The sequence below is a fragment of the Macrobrachium nipponense genome, chromosome 12, assembly GCF_015104395.2.
Source record: "Macrobrachium nipponense isolate FS-2020 chromosome 12, ASM1510439v2, whole genome shotgun sequence".
Lineage (NCBI taxonomy): Eukaryota > Metazoa > Arthropoda > Malacostraca > Decapoda > Palaemonidae > Macrobrachium > Macrobrachium nipponense.
In genome coordinates this window covers 49450791-49466947 of record NC_087205.1, presented here as the reverse complement: position 1 = coordinate 49466947, position 16157 = coordinate 49450791, and the positions used below count along the sequence as shown (strand labels likewise).

The 16157-nt window shown below is 44.3% G+C and overlaps 1 protein-coding gene across 1 annotated transcript in view; it reads right to left on the bottom strand.

Moving 5' to 3' along the window:
- LOC135224520 (PAX-interacting protein 1-like) overlaps positions 1-16157 on the bottom strand; it is a 363885-nt gene that overhangs the window by 116693 nt on the left and 231035 nt on the right. The window contains exon 11 of the mRNA XM_064263576.1: positions 15994-16143. Within this exon, the coding sequence (XP_064119646.1) occupies positions 15994-16143 (150 nt within the window). The remainder of the gene's footprint in view (positions 1-15993; positions 16144-16157) is intronic.

Here is a 16157-nt window from a genome sequence, read left to right as displayed (position 1 = left end):
AGGAGCGATCTCGCTGTCTCGTACAGGGAGAAAGAGTGAGTCCCCCCCCCTGTTTCCGAATGTAAGCCAGGGCTGTGGTGTTGTCCGAGTTGATCTGAACTGACTTTCCCTTTATGAGGGGTTCGAAGGCTTTGAGAGCGAACCAAATCGCTGTTAGCTCTTTCCTGTTGATGTGCCAGGACACCTGATCCCCCATCCAGGTGCCTGACACTTCTCTCGACCCGAGAGTAGCTCCCCAACCTATGTCCGATGCGTCTGCATATAACACTAGGCTGGGGTTCCGAACATGCAAGGATAGGCCTTCCTTGAACAGGAGAGGGTCTAGCCACCAACGGAGATCCTCCTTTACCACTTGCGAAATCTTGAACGCAAAGTCTAGACCTTGAGATCTTCGGTTCCAGTTCCTCGTCAGGAAGAACTGTAGGGGTCTGAGGTGCAACCTCCCTAGAGAAACGAATTGCTCCAACGAGGAGAGTGTCCCCAACAGACTCATCCACTCCCTCACTGTGGATACATCTTTCTCTAGAAAGGTTGCGACCTTCTCCGAACACCGGGTTATCCTCTCTGGGGAAGGATACACCCGAAAAACCTGAGAAGCCATCAGAATCCCCAGATACATACGATCTTGACTGGGGATTAGCTGTGACTTCTCGAAATTCACTAGCAAACCCAGAGAAGCTGCTAGATTCAACGTTAAGCATAGGTCCTCCAGACATTTCTCCTTGGACTTGGCCCTGATTAGCCAATCGTCCAAGTAGAGGGAAATCCTCACTCCCTTGAGATGAAGCCACTGAGCAACGTTCTTCATCAGCCCTGTGAAGACTTGGGGGGCTGTGGAAAGGCCGAAGCATAGGGCCCTGAACTAAAAAACGTTCCCTCCCCACATGAATCTTAGAAATTTGCGTGACGAAGGATGGACCGGCACGTGGAAGTAAGCGTCCTGAAGGTCCAGTGACACCATCCAGTCCCCGGGACGAAGATCTGCTAAGACTGATGAAGTCGTCTCCATAGCGAACTTCCTCTTCTTCACAAAGACGTTCAGGGCGCTTACGTCCAGAACCGGCCTCCATCCTCCTGAGTTCTTGGGAACAAGGAACAGACGGTTGTAGAAACCCGCGGAAAGAGGGTCCTCTACCATCTCTATTGCCTCTTTCTCCAACATCAGCTCTACTGCTAGAGGGAGGGCTTGATTCATGAGTGGGTCTTTGTATTTGGCCACCAGCTCCCTTGGTGTGGTGGTCAAAGGTGGTCTCGAGATAAAGGGAATGAGGTATCCCCTCTTGATGATAGCGAGGGACCAGTTGTCCGCCCCCTTCTGTGCCCAGACGTCTGCAAAATTCAGAAGTCTGGCACCCACAGTTGTCTGGAGGACACGAGAGCTATTTCTTGGCCCTAATAGACCGAGAGAAGGTCCTTCCTCTTCTAGGTGGTCTCGAACCTCTGGAGGAGGAGTTGCGGGACGAAGGGCCTCCTCGAAAGGGCTCTTGCCTACTCTGAGTGTCCTTCTTCGTTTTCTGCTGGAACGAAGGTTTCGGGATCCTAGCTGAATGAGCCAGCATATCCTGCGTCGCTTTTGCTGACAACGAGCTGGAAATGTCATTGATTATTTTCTTCGGGAAGAGTTGCGGAGAAAGTTGAGAGTACAACAAGGAAGCTCTCTGTGCATGGGAAACAGCCTTGGTAAGAAAGGAGCAGAAAACCGCCCTTTTCTTTACTACTCCTGCGCCAAAAAGGGAAGCTATCTCCCCGGATCCGTCTCTCACTGCCTTGTCCATACAAGACAGCACCGCGTGAAGGTCTTCAGGTGAAAGAGAGTCTTGATCTTGAGTCCTCTTAGCCATGACTCCAAGGGTCCAGTCAAGAAAGTTAAAAACTTCTAAGACCCGGAACATTTCCCCTTCAGAGGTGATCTAAACTTCGCTCATACCCCACGTCGTCTTCGCAGAATTAAGCGCCGAGCGACGTGCGGAATCAACCAACGAAGAGAAGTCCGAGTCTGCCGAAGAGGGAAGAGTCAGACCCAAGGGCTCTCCTGACCTCGTAAACAAGAACCACCCCATCTTTCCCGTAAGTTTGGACGGGGGAAAAGAAAATACGGTCTTCCCTTTCTCCTCCTTCGAGACCAACCAATCGTCGAAGTTCTTGAGAGCCTTCTTCATCGACACTGTCGGTTTCATCTTAACGACTGAAGACTTCTTAGCCATATTGGTCGTCGAAAATAAGGACGGAGGTGACGGAGGAGCAACAGCCGAAAGAGACTCCCCAAAATCTTGCAAGAGGAGGTCGGTCAGTCTCTTGTACGACGAAACTGAAGCATCCTTGGGCAAATCTTCCTCAGAATCCCCAAGATACTCTTCAGACGAATGACGCTTAGAAGATCTACTGCAAGGAGGAGAGCTTTTCCTCAGAGAGCGTCTACATGGAGAGCGCCCACTGGGAGAGCGCTTACAGGGAGAGCGCCTACTGAGAGAGCGCCTACTGGGAGAGCGCCTACTTGGAGAGCGCCTACTTGGAGAGCGCCTACTAGGAGAGCGCCTACTTGGAGAGCGCCTACTAGGAGAGCACCTACTTGGGGAGCGCCTACTAGGAGAGCGCCTACTAGCGAAAGCTCGCCTGTCGGAAGCAAAGTCTATGTCCACAGATGAGCGCCTGGACAAGGGAGAGCGCCTATCAGGCTCTCTGCGCCTGCTAGGCTCTTGGCGCCTGCCATCCTCAATACGCCTGCCAGGCTCTTGGCGCCTGTCAGACTCAAAACCCCTACCAGGCTCTTGACGCCTGCCACGGGGAGAAAAAACTTCCACGGAAGAGTCCCTGTCCGAAGCACGGCGCTTACAAGGCTCTGTGCGCCTATCCAAACGGGAGTGATCAAACGGAGAGGAATGCCTCCACTGGCGCCTACTAGGCTCTTGGCGCCTACTAGGCTCCGAGCGCACGTCAAAAGGAGAGCGGCTACCAGGCGAAGAACTCTTCCTTCGCTCCTGACGAGTACGAGGCTCTTGACGCTTAACCGAAGAGGAGCGGAAATCCTGAGGAGAGCGCCTGTCAGGCTCCTTGCGCCTGACATGTTCAATACTCTTGCTGGGGAGAGAGGAGAGCCTACTCGGAGAGCGATCCCGAAACTTCAAACCTGCACTTCTGACGTCCTACTACGAGGCTCAAGAACTTCTCTGGCAGGAGGAGAGCGAGCAGAAGAGACGTTCTTTGACTTCTTCACCGGAAGCAAGGCGTCCTTCCGACGATGAGAAGACCCGGCAATAGAATCTGCTAAAGCCGCAATCTGCGCCTGCAGACCCGCCAAGATGCGTGCAGGAGACCTCTTGAATTCCTCTACAGGAGATGTAGTCCGAGACCGAACAGAAGAAGCGTAAACAGCAGAATTCTTGGCTCTCTTGCGTTCCACTTCCGGTTCTTCCGCGAAGGATTCGGGGCTGGAAGGAAGGGCGCAAGGTGCTTTCCAGGGCCTCTTGAGAGGGCGAGACGACTCCGAGGCACTCCATCTACGCTTAGGAGAAGGCGACGAAGATGACGAGAAACACTGGCGCAATAACTCCTTCTTGGCTCGATCCAAGGCAGCCTGGGAACAAGCAACAGGATCTGCCAAGGGGACGCCTGACCGGTGGGGGTTCTCCCTAACCTTCCTGCGGCTTTCGACTTTCCTCCTCCACTGGGTCTGGGAGTCTGGAAGAGGTCTAGGCCTGGAAGCGTTAGTGAGCCGGTCAGACGCACCCTCCACTGCACTAGGAGCACTGCACTGATCACTTGCACTGTCACTCTTACCTTGTTGAGAGCGAGCGAAGCTCTCCTTACTCCTGATCGAGGCTCTCCCGGAAGCAACTTCCGAAAACGAATCTTCGGGTTCAAAGCTGGGCGCAGGGGCTGAAACAAGAGAAGGAACTACTTCTGCTACAGGGTTCTCAACGTCCGTTTCACTGACTCTAGATCTACTTGAGCTTCTTGAAGAAGCCTTGCGCGCCCTATCCTTCTCCAACTTCCTTAAATAAGAAGATAGAGCCTTCCATCCATCTTCATCCAAACTCTCGCACTCTTTACAAGGGTTAACGAAAGAGCATTCATTCCCTCTACATACCTTACATACGGAGTGAGGATCCAAAGCAGCTTTTGGAAGCCTCACTTTACAGTCACTCACTGAACAAACTCTAAATAAAGCAGGTTTCTTAACCTCAGAATCATCCATGATTATTAATCCAAAGAAAAATCCAAAAGAAAATCCAAATAACAATCCAAAAGCGTATGCCAAGCCAACAGACAAAGGGTACTTCACCAAAATCCAATTTGTCGGCAACGAGAAAGAATCTAACCATTGGAAGGACTGAACAACAGGTGTTGTCCAGCCGGCGACAGAAAAATATCTGTCAAGAAAGGGGGACTGGTTCTTACACCCGCCACCCAGCGGCGGGTACGGTAGATCACCTGACCTACCTGTAGCGTGTGCCGCGAGTTTTGAATTTTCTGTCGTGATGTCAGAGACATAAGCTAAGTATATATCTGGCAGGGAAGTTCATGTACAAAAAAATCAGGTTATGAAGGCCGCTTCAGAACGGATTAATTTCGTATCCGGAGGCACTACTGTATTCAAGAAAATCCACTCATGAAGGTCTTGGGCTAGAAAGGAGGATCCTTAAAACTACTTTCCCTTCTACTAACTGGGGTAAAACAACGGACAGTTTTGGAATTTATCTCTTCGCCCATTATTAAAGTAATATGAATCAATGCCTGTTTGGCCAATTTGGGGCCATTAAGTAAGCTGTTCCTTAATAGGTTAGGAGTTTGTTCAACACCCTCGAAATCTGGAACTATGGAGGAATGGTTATTTCATCTTCCATTTGTTCCAGTCTTGCTGTTGATTGCTGGGCAGTTTGTGATTCTCATATGTGGAGAACAGGTCCACTTTCATTTGTGGAACCATGTTGGTTATTTTTCTGAAAGAGTGGTTTTCCAATTCCACTCTGTTGAGGCTGTCATTTTCCTTGATACAGAGTCTACTATTACACTGAGACACCCTATAAGTGAATTGCAGACAAGTACCACTTCCTTTCTTACCCCATCGAAGGATGGCTAGCATTACCATATTGAGAAGAGGTATCATCCCAACCTCTTAATGTAGGACATTGCAGTCAAGTTGTCTAGAACCAACTAAATGTCTCTCTTATGGAGGCTTGAGTTTTATGAGAGACAAAAAGGCAGACATCAGCTCCAGGAAATTGATACAACAATTTCTTGGAGAACACCTCCCTGTCACCTAATGCTATTCCCAACGTCCTCCTCACCTGTCAACAGGGCACTTCTGTGTGTATTATCATTCATATAGACTGAGGGTTCAGGGTGACCTGTATCGCCAGAGATTCCTTCCGGGATCAAGGCCTAAGTACCTCCCCAACTTTTTCAATCTTTTGGCGAGGTCAATCTCACATCTTGTTTGTTGCATGCATGTAACAGCTAGAATTCGTTCACATTCATTTGTTGCAATCCAAATATTGGATCTGTTATTGATGCAAACTGCAGCATGCCTGTCATACATTCTAATTGCTTTTTGGAAACTCTGGGCTGTGCAAGGCATATTTTGAGGACTTGCCTCATTCTGTTTTGAGTAACATAGTCCCAGCTACTTAAAGTGTCTGCTGGGCGTGAGCTTGGATTTTGCCAACTTATAAAACTTTTGACTGTAGTCAGTTGATCACTGCTCTTAGGTTTTTCAAGCACACTTTTCTTGTGGGCCCCCAGATCAACCAGTCATCTAGGTGGGCTATTATAGTTGTATTTCTGATTTCACGAAGAATACCGTTACTAACTTTGTCAAATCTTAGGGCAATGATTACCCCACAGGGCATGGCTTTGAACCTGTACATATTCCCTATCTGGAGCCTTGGGAAGGGACGGAAGGAAACGACGACAGGGACATGCTAGTATGCATCTTTCAGATCTAAGTCCCTTTTAGAACAATCGAATGCACTAGGGCAATGGTACTTATTAGGGAAATATGGCAAACAGTGTGCCTGTTCAATTTTGATGTGTCTAGGATCACTCTTTGCTTGGAGGAAACCTTTTTGGGGACACTTAGAGACCTGCTTGATGACAAATATCTGCATGTTTCTCTATGGCTCCCATTAACAGGGACTTTCTGCATGTAACATTCCAAAGAGGGGCATGGTTTTTGGAAGAACCCCTTTAAAATTAACGGTGTGTCCCCATAGGGAAGACTTCAATTGCCTGTGGTGTCATTGAAGTTGACCCCCAACCAACCATTCCCATTGGTATCCACCTCTTCCTCTACCTCTGCCCTTGATAGGCATTTCATTTGTTGCTTTTCTACTTCTTATAAGAGGGTCTTTGGACCTTGTGAAAAAAATTTTCTTGCTGCTGTTGTTGTCCTTTTGTGAAGCATCATCCCATCTGAATACGTACCTACCTGTCCTTTGGGGAAAAATCCTTTTGGAGTGTCTGAAGACTTACCTTTTTAAGCAAATCTTTTTGGGTTGGGTAAGGGGAAGTTTTGGATTTTTGCTTCCTAAATTCCCCTTTTTCCCAAAAGAGAGTACTCTCATACAATTCTGTTGGTGGGCTTGCTTGTCAAGTTTTTAACCACAACAGACTACTCGAGAGGTCCTTACAGAAAGGGTTATGTAATAATGAAGTTACATTGGGACGTGACTAGTTGGAGCCCTTCAACGTTTCTATTTGCACTTTTATGCACCACTCTAGCAAGTCACAGGATGCTTGCCACATGGTTCTCATAAGACTTTTAACCACAACAACAACAATTGTTCTAGAACCTTTTGGAAGACTTTTGATGGCAACTTCCAGCAAGGTGGTAGAGGTTACAATACTAAAGAGGTCGATCCTAGGACGAAATTCTGCTGAGGCTGTCGCCTCTGAGATTCTTCTCATAGGGGTCCTAAGTTTGTGTGTAGCTATAAATAAAGAAGGCTTTTCCCCTTCAGAGGGGAGCTGTAGTGTTGCCCATTCCTTGGTAGAGTTTTAATAACCTGGGACGATCGAGGCAAATGGTCTTAATTCTGCCATTATCTCTAGTCTATTAAGCACTACAAAATTCTGAAAATCTATCTTTACAAGAATAACAATTTTGAAAATGAAGAGACAGAAGGCTGGAACTCTTTGGTGAGCAACTGGTCCTAATAAAGGGTGTCTTCTATACCTTTTAATGTTATTGACATAGGTACGAAGACCATTTCTGTTGGTGGTCTTTCACAAGTACAGCTTCGATCATAGTTTCTCTCTCATTAATTACATATTTACTACAGGCAGAGAAAATGCGCACTGATGCATCTAACCAAGGATCATAAGTATCATCAGGGATGTGTTCTGGAGCCCCTATCATGTTTTGATTTGAAGTCTTGTATTCAGACCTGACCAATACATAGTGGTTTCCAGTAGTAATTCCAACACGATACCTTATTTGGGCAACATTTGCATCCCCTCTCACTTTTGGGTTGCAGGATGCAGTACTTTTACACTTTGGAGTGTACTGGACTAACTTAGATTCCTTTTTGGAATCATGCATCATGTCACTCATACACTGCCATTCTGTGGCAACGACATTTTCGGATGTTATTCATATTTTCCTTACGGAATTGATCAAATACATACCACAAATTGTGTATCCCTTCTGGGGGAGCTTGCATAACCTGACTGAGCATCTACAGCCGAGTGCTCAGTCTGAGCTGCAACTGCCCATTCCCCAGGGGCAGAGGTCCCAGGTGAATTACCATAACTCTCTGAAACTGTTGTCATTTCCATTGGGTTCAGGTGGATCCTTGTATCCCTTTTGGGGGAAGGATCCTAATTTCCTTATGGAACTGATCAAATGCCGCAAACTGTGTATCCCGTTTGGGGAAGCTTGCACATTATGACTGAGCATCAACAACTGAACTCCAACTGCCTGTTACCAAACGGACAGAAGTCTTGGGTAAGTTAAAATATCCCACTGAAATTATAGTAATTTCTGTTGGAGCCAGATGGATCCTAGTAGGTATCCATTTTTGGAGGAAAAGATCCTCTTCAGCATTAATAGCTGTAAATGGGGAAAGAATTCCTTCTATAAGGCTTCTCCCATGGCTACCTGAACTGATCCATCTGGATTCAGCAGGGGCATTCCAGTGGCAATGCCCCCTTCATATTCCATAGGAAGACTGTCTCCCGTGTAAAAATCCCTCTATTTCCTCCGCTGGTTTAACCTGGGAGGTAGTGGGGACTGATTTTCCTGGGTTTTTGCAAAACATAAAACACTTGGGTGGTACTGGGGAATGATGTTACTGGGTTTTGATGCAATCATAAATACTGGTTTGAGAAAAAAGGGTATAATATCTGCTGCCAAAGTTTTGCCAGAAAGATATAATTTCCACTTTCCGTAGTTCTATGAACCCTAGGAATCACTGGAACAGCTTAAAATGAGCAGTTTCATCATTAAAACTTGCATGCAGTTGGCATAAGCCATACCCACTCCACAAAATGACCCAAGCAATTTGATTCGGATCACTTGAACTGAGGGTCCTGCATAATGGCAGCTCTATAGTGATATAAAGCAAGTTATTAGAAGTCAGTCATTATTAAATTATTATTAAGGGATACCTCTGTAGTTCCTCATACAGTAAGTAAACAAACCCCCATACAGTAGTACCTCGTACTTCGAACTTAATCAGTTCCAGAAGGCTGTTCGAAGTATGATTTGTTCAAAATATGAAACAAATATCCCCATAAGAAATAAAGGGAATCAAGATAATTCATTCCAGCCAACCCAAAATCCCCCTTTTCACATTTTTTCTATTATTAATGTTTTCAAAGGTTGTATTAAGAGAGTAAAGTAATGAAACAGTACATTATATGAAGTAAAATTTTCTAAATTTTATTTTTTCTGTGTACGATTTATGAACTGTTTGGTAAGAATGACGCCGGCCGGCTGGGGGATGGTGGGAGGAGAGAAGGGAACCCTTTGAGCAAACCGAATTGGTTGCAGTATGGAGAGGTTGATAACAAAATAAATTCTATTTACATTAAGTACAATGATAATCAAAGGAATCGATAGTGTGTGTGTGTCCGATTGTGTCTGAGAGAGAGAGAGTAATCAGCGTGTTTACACTTGGTTCTTAAGTGCACAAAATAGAATAATTATGCCACAATACATCAAATTACTATTGGCAAATGGCAGACTTTTAAAACAAATATGAGGATTTTGCAAACAAATAAGTAATAAGTCAAGAATACAAGAAAAGAAAGAGATAAAATAACTTTTCACAAGGAAGCTGCTTAAACAAACAATCGAAGGCATGCAGAAGCTGAAAGCAGTGCCAGTTTGTTTATTACAGAGCTGAGTTAGTACTTTTAAAGTAGTAAAAAAATTGTAAAAAGCAATTATTATTAGATTGGTATTTTACTGTAACAAATATAAAAGTGATTTGGGCAGATCCAGTGTAAGTGAAAGAAATGGGGGCAAATAATCACCCCAAATCAGCTGATGGGAAGCAGTGCCGTTCTTTTCTCTCTCTCTCTCTCTCTCTCTCTCTCTCTCTCTCTCTCTCTCTCTCTCTCTCTCTCTCTCTCTCTCTCTCTCTCTCTCTCTCTCTCTCTCTCTCTCTCTCGGTGCATCAAACTTGAGCAAGCATTTTTTTTTACCGTATTGCATTTGTTTTCGTGTTTTACCATTATGTTAAATTTATTGTGAAATATCATTTTTTATGTGAATTGGTCTGCTTTTAGTTGCATATTATAGTAAAGATTTTACTGCCTCTTCTTCTCTCCTCAACAATACCACGACGCACGATAATTTAAAATCATTCATTCATTACTCCTAAAAAATATAAATGCTACATCACTCTACCTCAAGTCAGCTGTGTATCAACGTAATGACGAATGATTTTGTTAATTATTTGTGTTAAATTTTACAGTGAAAAGCTTTGTTCTTTCATTTAATATTTTGTTAATATTGTTCAACTAGACCGTCTCACTCGGCACACCAAACACTGGCTCAATTAAGACTATTTTTCTGTATTGTATTAAATTGTTTTCATATTTTATCATTACATTAAATCTATTGAGAAATTCCCTTTTTATGTGAATTGTTATTGCTTTTACATACATACAGTAATATTTTAACTCTCTCTCTTCTCCTTCTCTCCTCAACTATCAACGCTCCCTCATTCAGTCTCAAGTCAGCTGGGCGTGATGTCACCATTGTTATGTACGATTTTATATATCTTTTATGCTAAATGTTATATTGAAAGCTAAATTTTATATTAAATGCTTTATACTTTTATGTATTTTGTCAAATATTGTTATCATTAAACTATATACTGTAAATGAAAAATATTAATACTACAGTTTAATACTACAGTTTAATTTGTAAGACCCAGTAGGCTGTTGAATACAAGTATAAACTAGATAATCAGTCAGTTCGAAGTACGAGCATTTGTTTGACAAACTATACAAAATTTTCTCGAAAATTTTATTCGAAAAACGGAAAGTTCGACATATGAAACGTTTGACAAACCAGGTACCACTGTATTTGAATTCTGGTAGACCTTGGTGGGATACGTAACCAGCAGGGAGTGTAACATATAGGTTATGCTACTATCCTAACCAACCTAACCTAACCGAGATGAACAGGTTACCTGACCGGGTGACAGACCCCTTAAAGGAAGGCAAGCTTAGAAGTGTAACATAGGTAAGGAGTTGGTGTCCGGTGACTGAAACAAAAGCTCTCCTTGGTCTCCTCTCCTTTAACATGGCACAAGTGCAGTAGGATTCAGTGTCGTAATAGCAGTAGTAATAGGTGGATTTTGGCTATGTAACGGCTCCATTATCGGATTATTTATCGCTTTATTTCAGCTTGTATTTCGTGTTTCAAATGTCATAAATAGAAGGAAATAACACATTAATATAGCAAAACCTTCCACGAAGTGTTTTACCCCACCCATAACCCCGCTTTCCAATCGGCCCCCCTTACCGTAGGATAGAGTTTAAGCTGTAATTCTCCCTAGTGTTTTACCCCACCCAGAACCCCGCATTCCCATCAGTCTCCCTTACCATAGGATGGAGTTCAAAGGTAAATTACAGGTTAATTATAGCCGGCCAAAAAAATATTACTTTCAATTCTTGTGCAGGAGATAAAATTGTATAGAAAAACGTCAACTGCCACAGTTTAGTTTGCCGCGGTATAAGGGCTTAGATCTACCAAATTTCCTTTTAAGGGTATGCACATGATAGCCTATAGTATTAAGACAATGCTTAAATATACAGGTTACATGAAAAGGGAAAATGTCTGTAGCCCTTTATCTAATCCTACAGTCCTTGGTGCAAACTTAGGCTACTGCTTAGGCCTATAGCCTAACAGGATATGTTGGCAAATCTTACCTTAATTCAGATTTTTTTTTCACCATTCAGGATACATAATCCTAGGTTATAGGCTACAGACAATACTTACTACAGTCTAGCTAACATATTCTCACTGAATCGACGTAGATTGTAGGCTACTGCCTGGTAGTCTACTGCCGACATCATTATCTGAACAGATTATCTATAATTCATAATTGTGGAATATTTCTTTAGATAAAACTTCCAAATAGAAAGATAAATTCTCCAAAACAATATTCGCTTCTACAAACAGCTAACGATCGCAAATTGTAAGAAGCCCCAACGTGTACTGGCGAAAAAGCTGGTTTATGGCTTTTCACACACATTGAAATCATTGTTCCAGGGTCTAAACTAAAATATTTTTAGATGGAATTTGAAATTATGTACAGGCAGTCATCGGTTATCGGCAGGCTTGGTTAATAGCGATTTGGTTTTATGACACTAGACTGGTGCCTTGCTCTTACAGCCTCCCCCCTGGAAGTAGCTTGAATTAACCAGTTGTCCAGGTACCTCCTCATGAGGAAGCCCTGACGATGCATGATAGCAGAAACAGGAGCCATCACCCTTGTGAACACCTGAGGTGCTGTGGTCAGTCTGAAACAGAGGAATTTGAACTGGAAGGTTCCCAGTGGACCTGAGAAACGAAGGAATCTCTGAGATTCCGGATGTATTGGAATTTGGAGATATGCATCCTTGAGGTCCACTGACATCATCCAGTCATGTTCTCGGACTAACCTCAGCACTGACTGAGTCGTTTCCATGCAAAATTTTGTGGTAGCGATGAAATGGTTCAGGCCTGAAAGATCTAAGGTGGGCCTCCAAGAACTGTCTGCCTTGGAGGTTGCGAAGATCTGACTGTAAAACCACAGAGTGGGGGGAGCTAGGTCTAATGCTCCCTTGTCCCACAAAGAACGAATCTCCGTCATCAAAGCCTTCCCCCTGATGGATGACAGGGAATAGCTTGAAAGAACTATCAGGGAATTGGATAGTGGAGTGGCAGAATGGAAAGGGATCTTGTACCCCACTCTTAAGACCTCCACCACCCAACTCTCTGCACCCCACTTCTCCCAGGTTGTTACGATGGAGGACAAACAACCTCCTACTGGCCTTGACGAGGGCAATGTCTCCTATCTCCGAAAACCCTTATTCCCAGAAGAGGGTTTGGAGGAAGCAGACAAGGTCTGGATGAGAACCTGACTTTCTTGGGAGACCTGGCCAGGGAAGACGAACCAGATTGTTTACCTGGAGAAGACGCACATGCACCTTTTGGGGACCTAGTACTTTGAGCAGCCACTCGGATAATGGCTTGCCGAGACTCAACTACAGATGTGGAAGAAACAAAGTCGACCACAGAGGATACATCCTCCCCCCTTGAAGAGACTGTCACAGAGCACAAGAGGAGCCCTGGATAAAACTCGCTCATGAATATCTGGGAAATGAGGGGGGAGATGCCTCATGTAAAAATCCCTCCTCTTCTTGCAACAAAGGTAGTGCAACCTGCAGAGACATTAGCTTGATGAGCTAACCCCATCGATACAGACATAATAAGGTTATCGAATAAAACGGGATCTGAAGGAGTATACCCGTCTCATTTTAAGAAGCCCATGAGGCCCGAAAGCATCCACATAGTGTGCGACAGAGCTTTGGACTGATTCCTAAAGGTGTCTTCAAGCAAAGCTGCTTCTCTCACTGAAATACCAACAAGTCTGTTACCTGACGGAACCTTGGGGAGGAGAGCCTCCACTGACTTGTTAAGAGGTACTCTGAAACCCGAAGAAGGGTTACCCGCTACACCATACAAGGGTTTACGACTGGGAATAAGAGCCGAGTCCTGCTTACCCACCCCCACTACCACAGCTAACCTAGAGTCTGCCTCCCTCAGGGCTTGTACAACACGCCCAAACCAAGGCAACTTTCATGATTGATGTGAAACCAACGGTTTGGTAGAGAAAAGTTCCTCGAACATTGCTTGGTTTGGTTTTAAAGGTTCCTCATCAACTTTCGACTGAGGAAACAAATGGTGAATGAGATCTATCATTCTACAATACTCGCTGTCTCCCGCAAGCGGACAGCCTGCTACCGAAGGAGGAGGACCTACGTCCTCTATAGAAAATTCTCTCTCTACATCTTCCGTATACAGCTGAGCAGAAATAGAAGCAGAGGCAAGACCGACTTCCGGAATACCACCCTGAAGAGACGGGGAACCTAACTTTCCCTGACCTACACCTAAAGACTGAACATTGGGAGACATCAAACCCGCAATCGAGCCAACCACAAAGGGTTGGGCAAACTCGACACCACTACCAAGAGATGCAGTAACTACCGGATGACCCAAGGATACTTGCAGAAGCAAAACACCGCAGGAGCTGAGCAGACCCTGCGCTTCACGACCTTGATTCAACAATTTGGCTTGAACCAAACTAATACTATTCAAGGGAGATTTCCCCCGAACCTGCAAAGAAGAAACCTGAACAAACTGATACCAAACCCGACACAGAACTAACACCAGTACCTAAATCCAGCAGAATATCACTTATCATAGGAAGGACAGACGAGATGGTGGAATGAAGATAGAGGAAGACACACTGGGAACTATCCTAGGCCCAGTGATCGCAAAAGCGGAACAGGTAATTGAGGGACCTGCCAGAGGAACACTGAAACCAGCGGAAGACGAAGGAATACCATGAGAAGTAACCTGAGAAGGCAGGGAAGACATCAACACCTCACCCAAATGGGGAAACCCTGCGGAACTCGACAAGGTTGTGTTAGAAGCAAAAGTACTCTCATGAGGAAAACCCAAAGGAAAAGGCTGGAAACTCCCCCAGAAGAGGGGCTGGCAGGCAAATGCTCTGAAACTGAAACAGAACCCACCGACACTGGGGGAAGAGAAACTGAAGAACCTGGGGATATAGAAGGATTAGAAGCCATCATTTTAAGGGAAAGAAAATAGAGTCTTTACAACCTTGAAAATCTAAATATACATATCACTACAGAATTCAGGGGAATTCTTGAGAACATGTTGCAGAAACCCAAAAGAATACATTGCCGAACTAAAGACCTATACTCTTGCAACTGAGGAACCCTCAAAGGGCAAAGGTTCTGAAGTACTTCCAGACAGAAAGGGAACCTTTGAAGAGGAAGGGGCATTTAAAGTACCTCCCACCGATGAATCCGAGTCCAAGCTCCCAGAAGGAGGAAGGTTAGATTTTATTTTTGGCACTGTACTCTCTGGAAACAAACAATTCTCTGGATTTAATGGGGATCCTAACCTACCAGGACTAAATAAAGGGTCTGAAGGCAACTACCCTTGGAACAGTGCCTCGCCTAACTGATCCCTTAACACCCTTAGCTGTCTGTGTCATTCCTGTTTCTGATTTAACACTCAGACTTATATTTTCAGGAGAAAAGGAGAATTCTGCTGCAAACACTGCCTGCGTCTTGTTGGGAGGGGGGGGGGGGGTCTGTAGTTCCTACCCTTTCGGTTTTTGGATCTCCATGACCCTCGGCACCTGTCAGGGCTTGTTCTGGAACAGACATGGGATTTGGAAAAGAACGGTTAGAATACTGTTCCCTATTGCCAACTTTCCTATCGTCTTGCAATTTTGGCATCAAAGAAGTAAACAATCCAGACATACTCGATGTCAGCCTATCCTCTAACTTCTTGAAAAGAACTGACTCTTGATCACTAGATTCCTCTATCTTGGGTTTAACCCCTGAAGCTAACCTACCCTTACTCTTAGAAGCAAGTGCTTTTCTATGCTTAACATAAGCTTGCATCTGGTCCGTGAACCAATCCTTATATTCATCACATCTACGACCTAGATTGCATTGAATCTTTCTGCATGATATACACAAGGTGTCAATAGTATTTGAGTGTACTCATCCTCCCTTTGTAGGCAGTACAGGAACGATGAGTTGCTGGATCTTCGCTGGGATGGTCTGGAGGTGTCTTAGCCGGGGGAGGATCCTTTGAAGCAAAGTCCATTATCTTAAAATCAATGAGGCAGAGAGAAAACCAAGGCAAAATCCAAAACAAGCTAATGGCGTCAACAAATCTTATTCCAAGAATGCAGTGGGGAGGGGGGGCTGTGACCAAAAGGTTCGCACGCTGCAAGAATTGTCTTGACAAGCGACGAACAGAATGCAATTGACGTATGTAATCACTGTCGGCCGGTTGCTGGCGGCTGCACTACCAACCGTGGACAGGTGACTCAGTAAACAATATTTACCTGCAGCATTGGTAATGCTGGCAGTTAAAATTTAACCTAATGTGAGTAATTTTGTGGGGTGCTGTTTGGGCTGGTCAGGTGACCAGGGCTAATTCAGGTGTTCAGGTGGTGCATTGTAATTTTTTATTTAAAAGCAAAATCATTATTTTAAATAAACACCAATTTACAGGAAGTAGCCACATCCCAATCCTTCACATACCAAGGGTGGTAATTAATATAATTACATATCAAGCAAGGGGAAATGTTTTTAATCATCCTTTTTTATAATTGGTTTGAATAGCACTAGATACAAAAACATGCTATTATAAATGAATGACTTTTAAAAGATAAAAGTACTTTTTACTCAAATTTCCTACTTACATTGACAAGTTTTACATACCTTTTGCATACTAGAAGGTTATTATGTCTTGAGAAACATCCGGTGTACTTTGCTCCCACAAGCTGCAGCATTAACTTAATTATGGTTCTTTCTTCATTCTCAAACCCACTAACACTAACAATAAGGTCCTTGCATGGTTTGTTGTCATTTCTGAAAAAATGGAA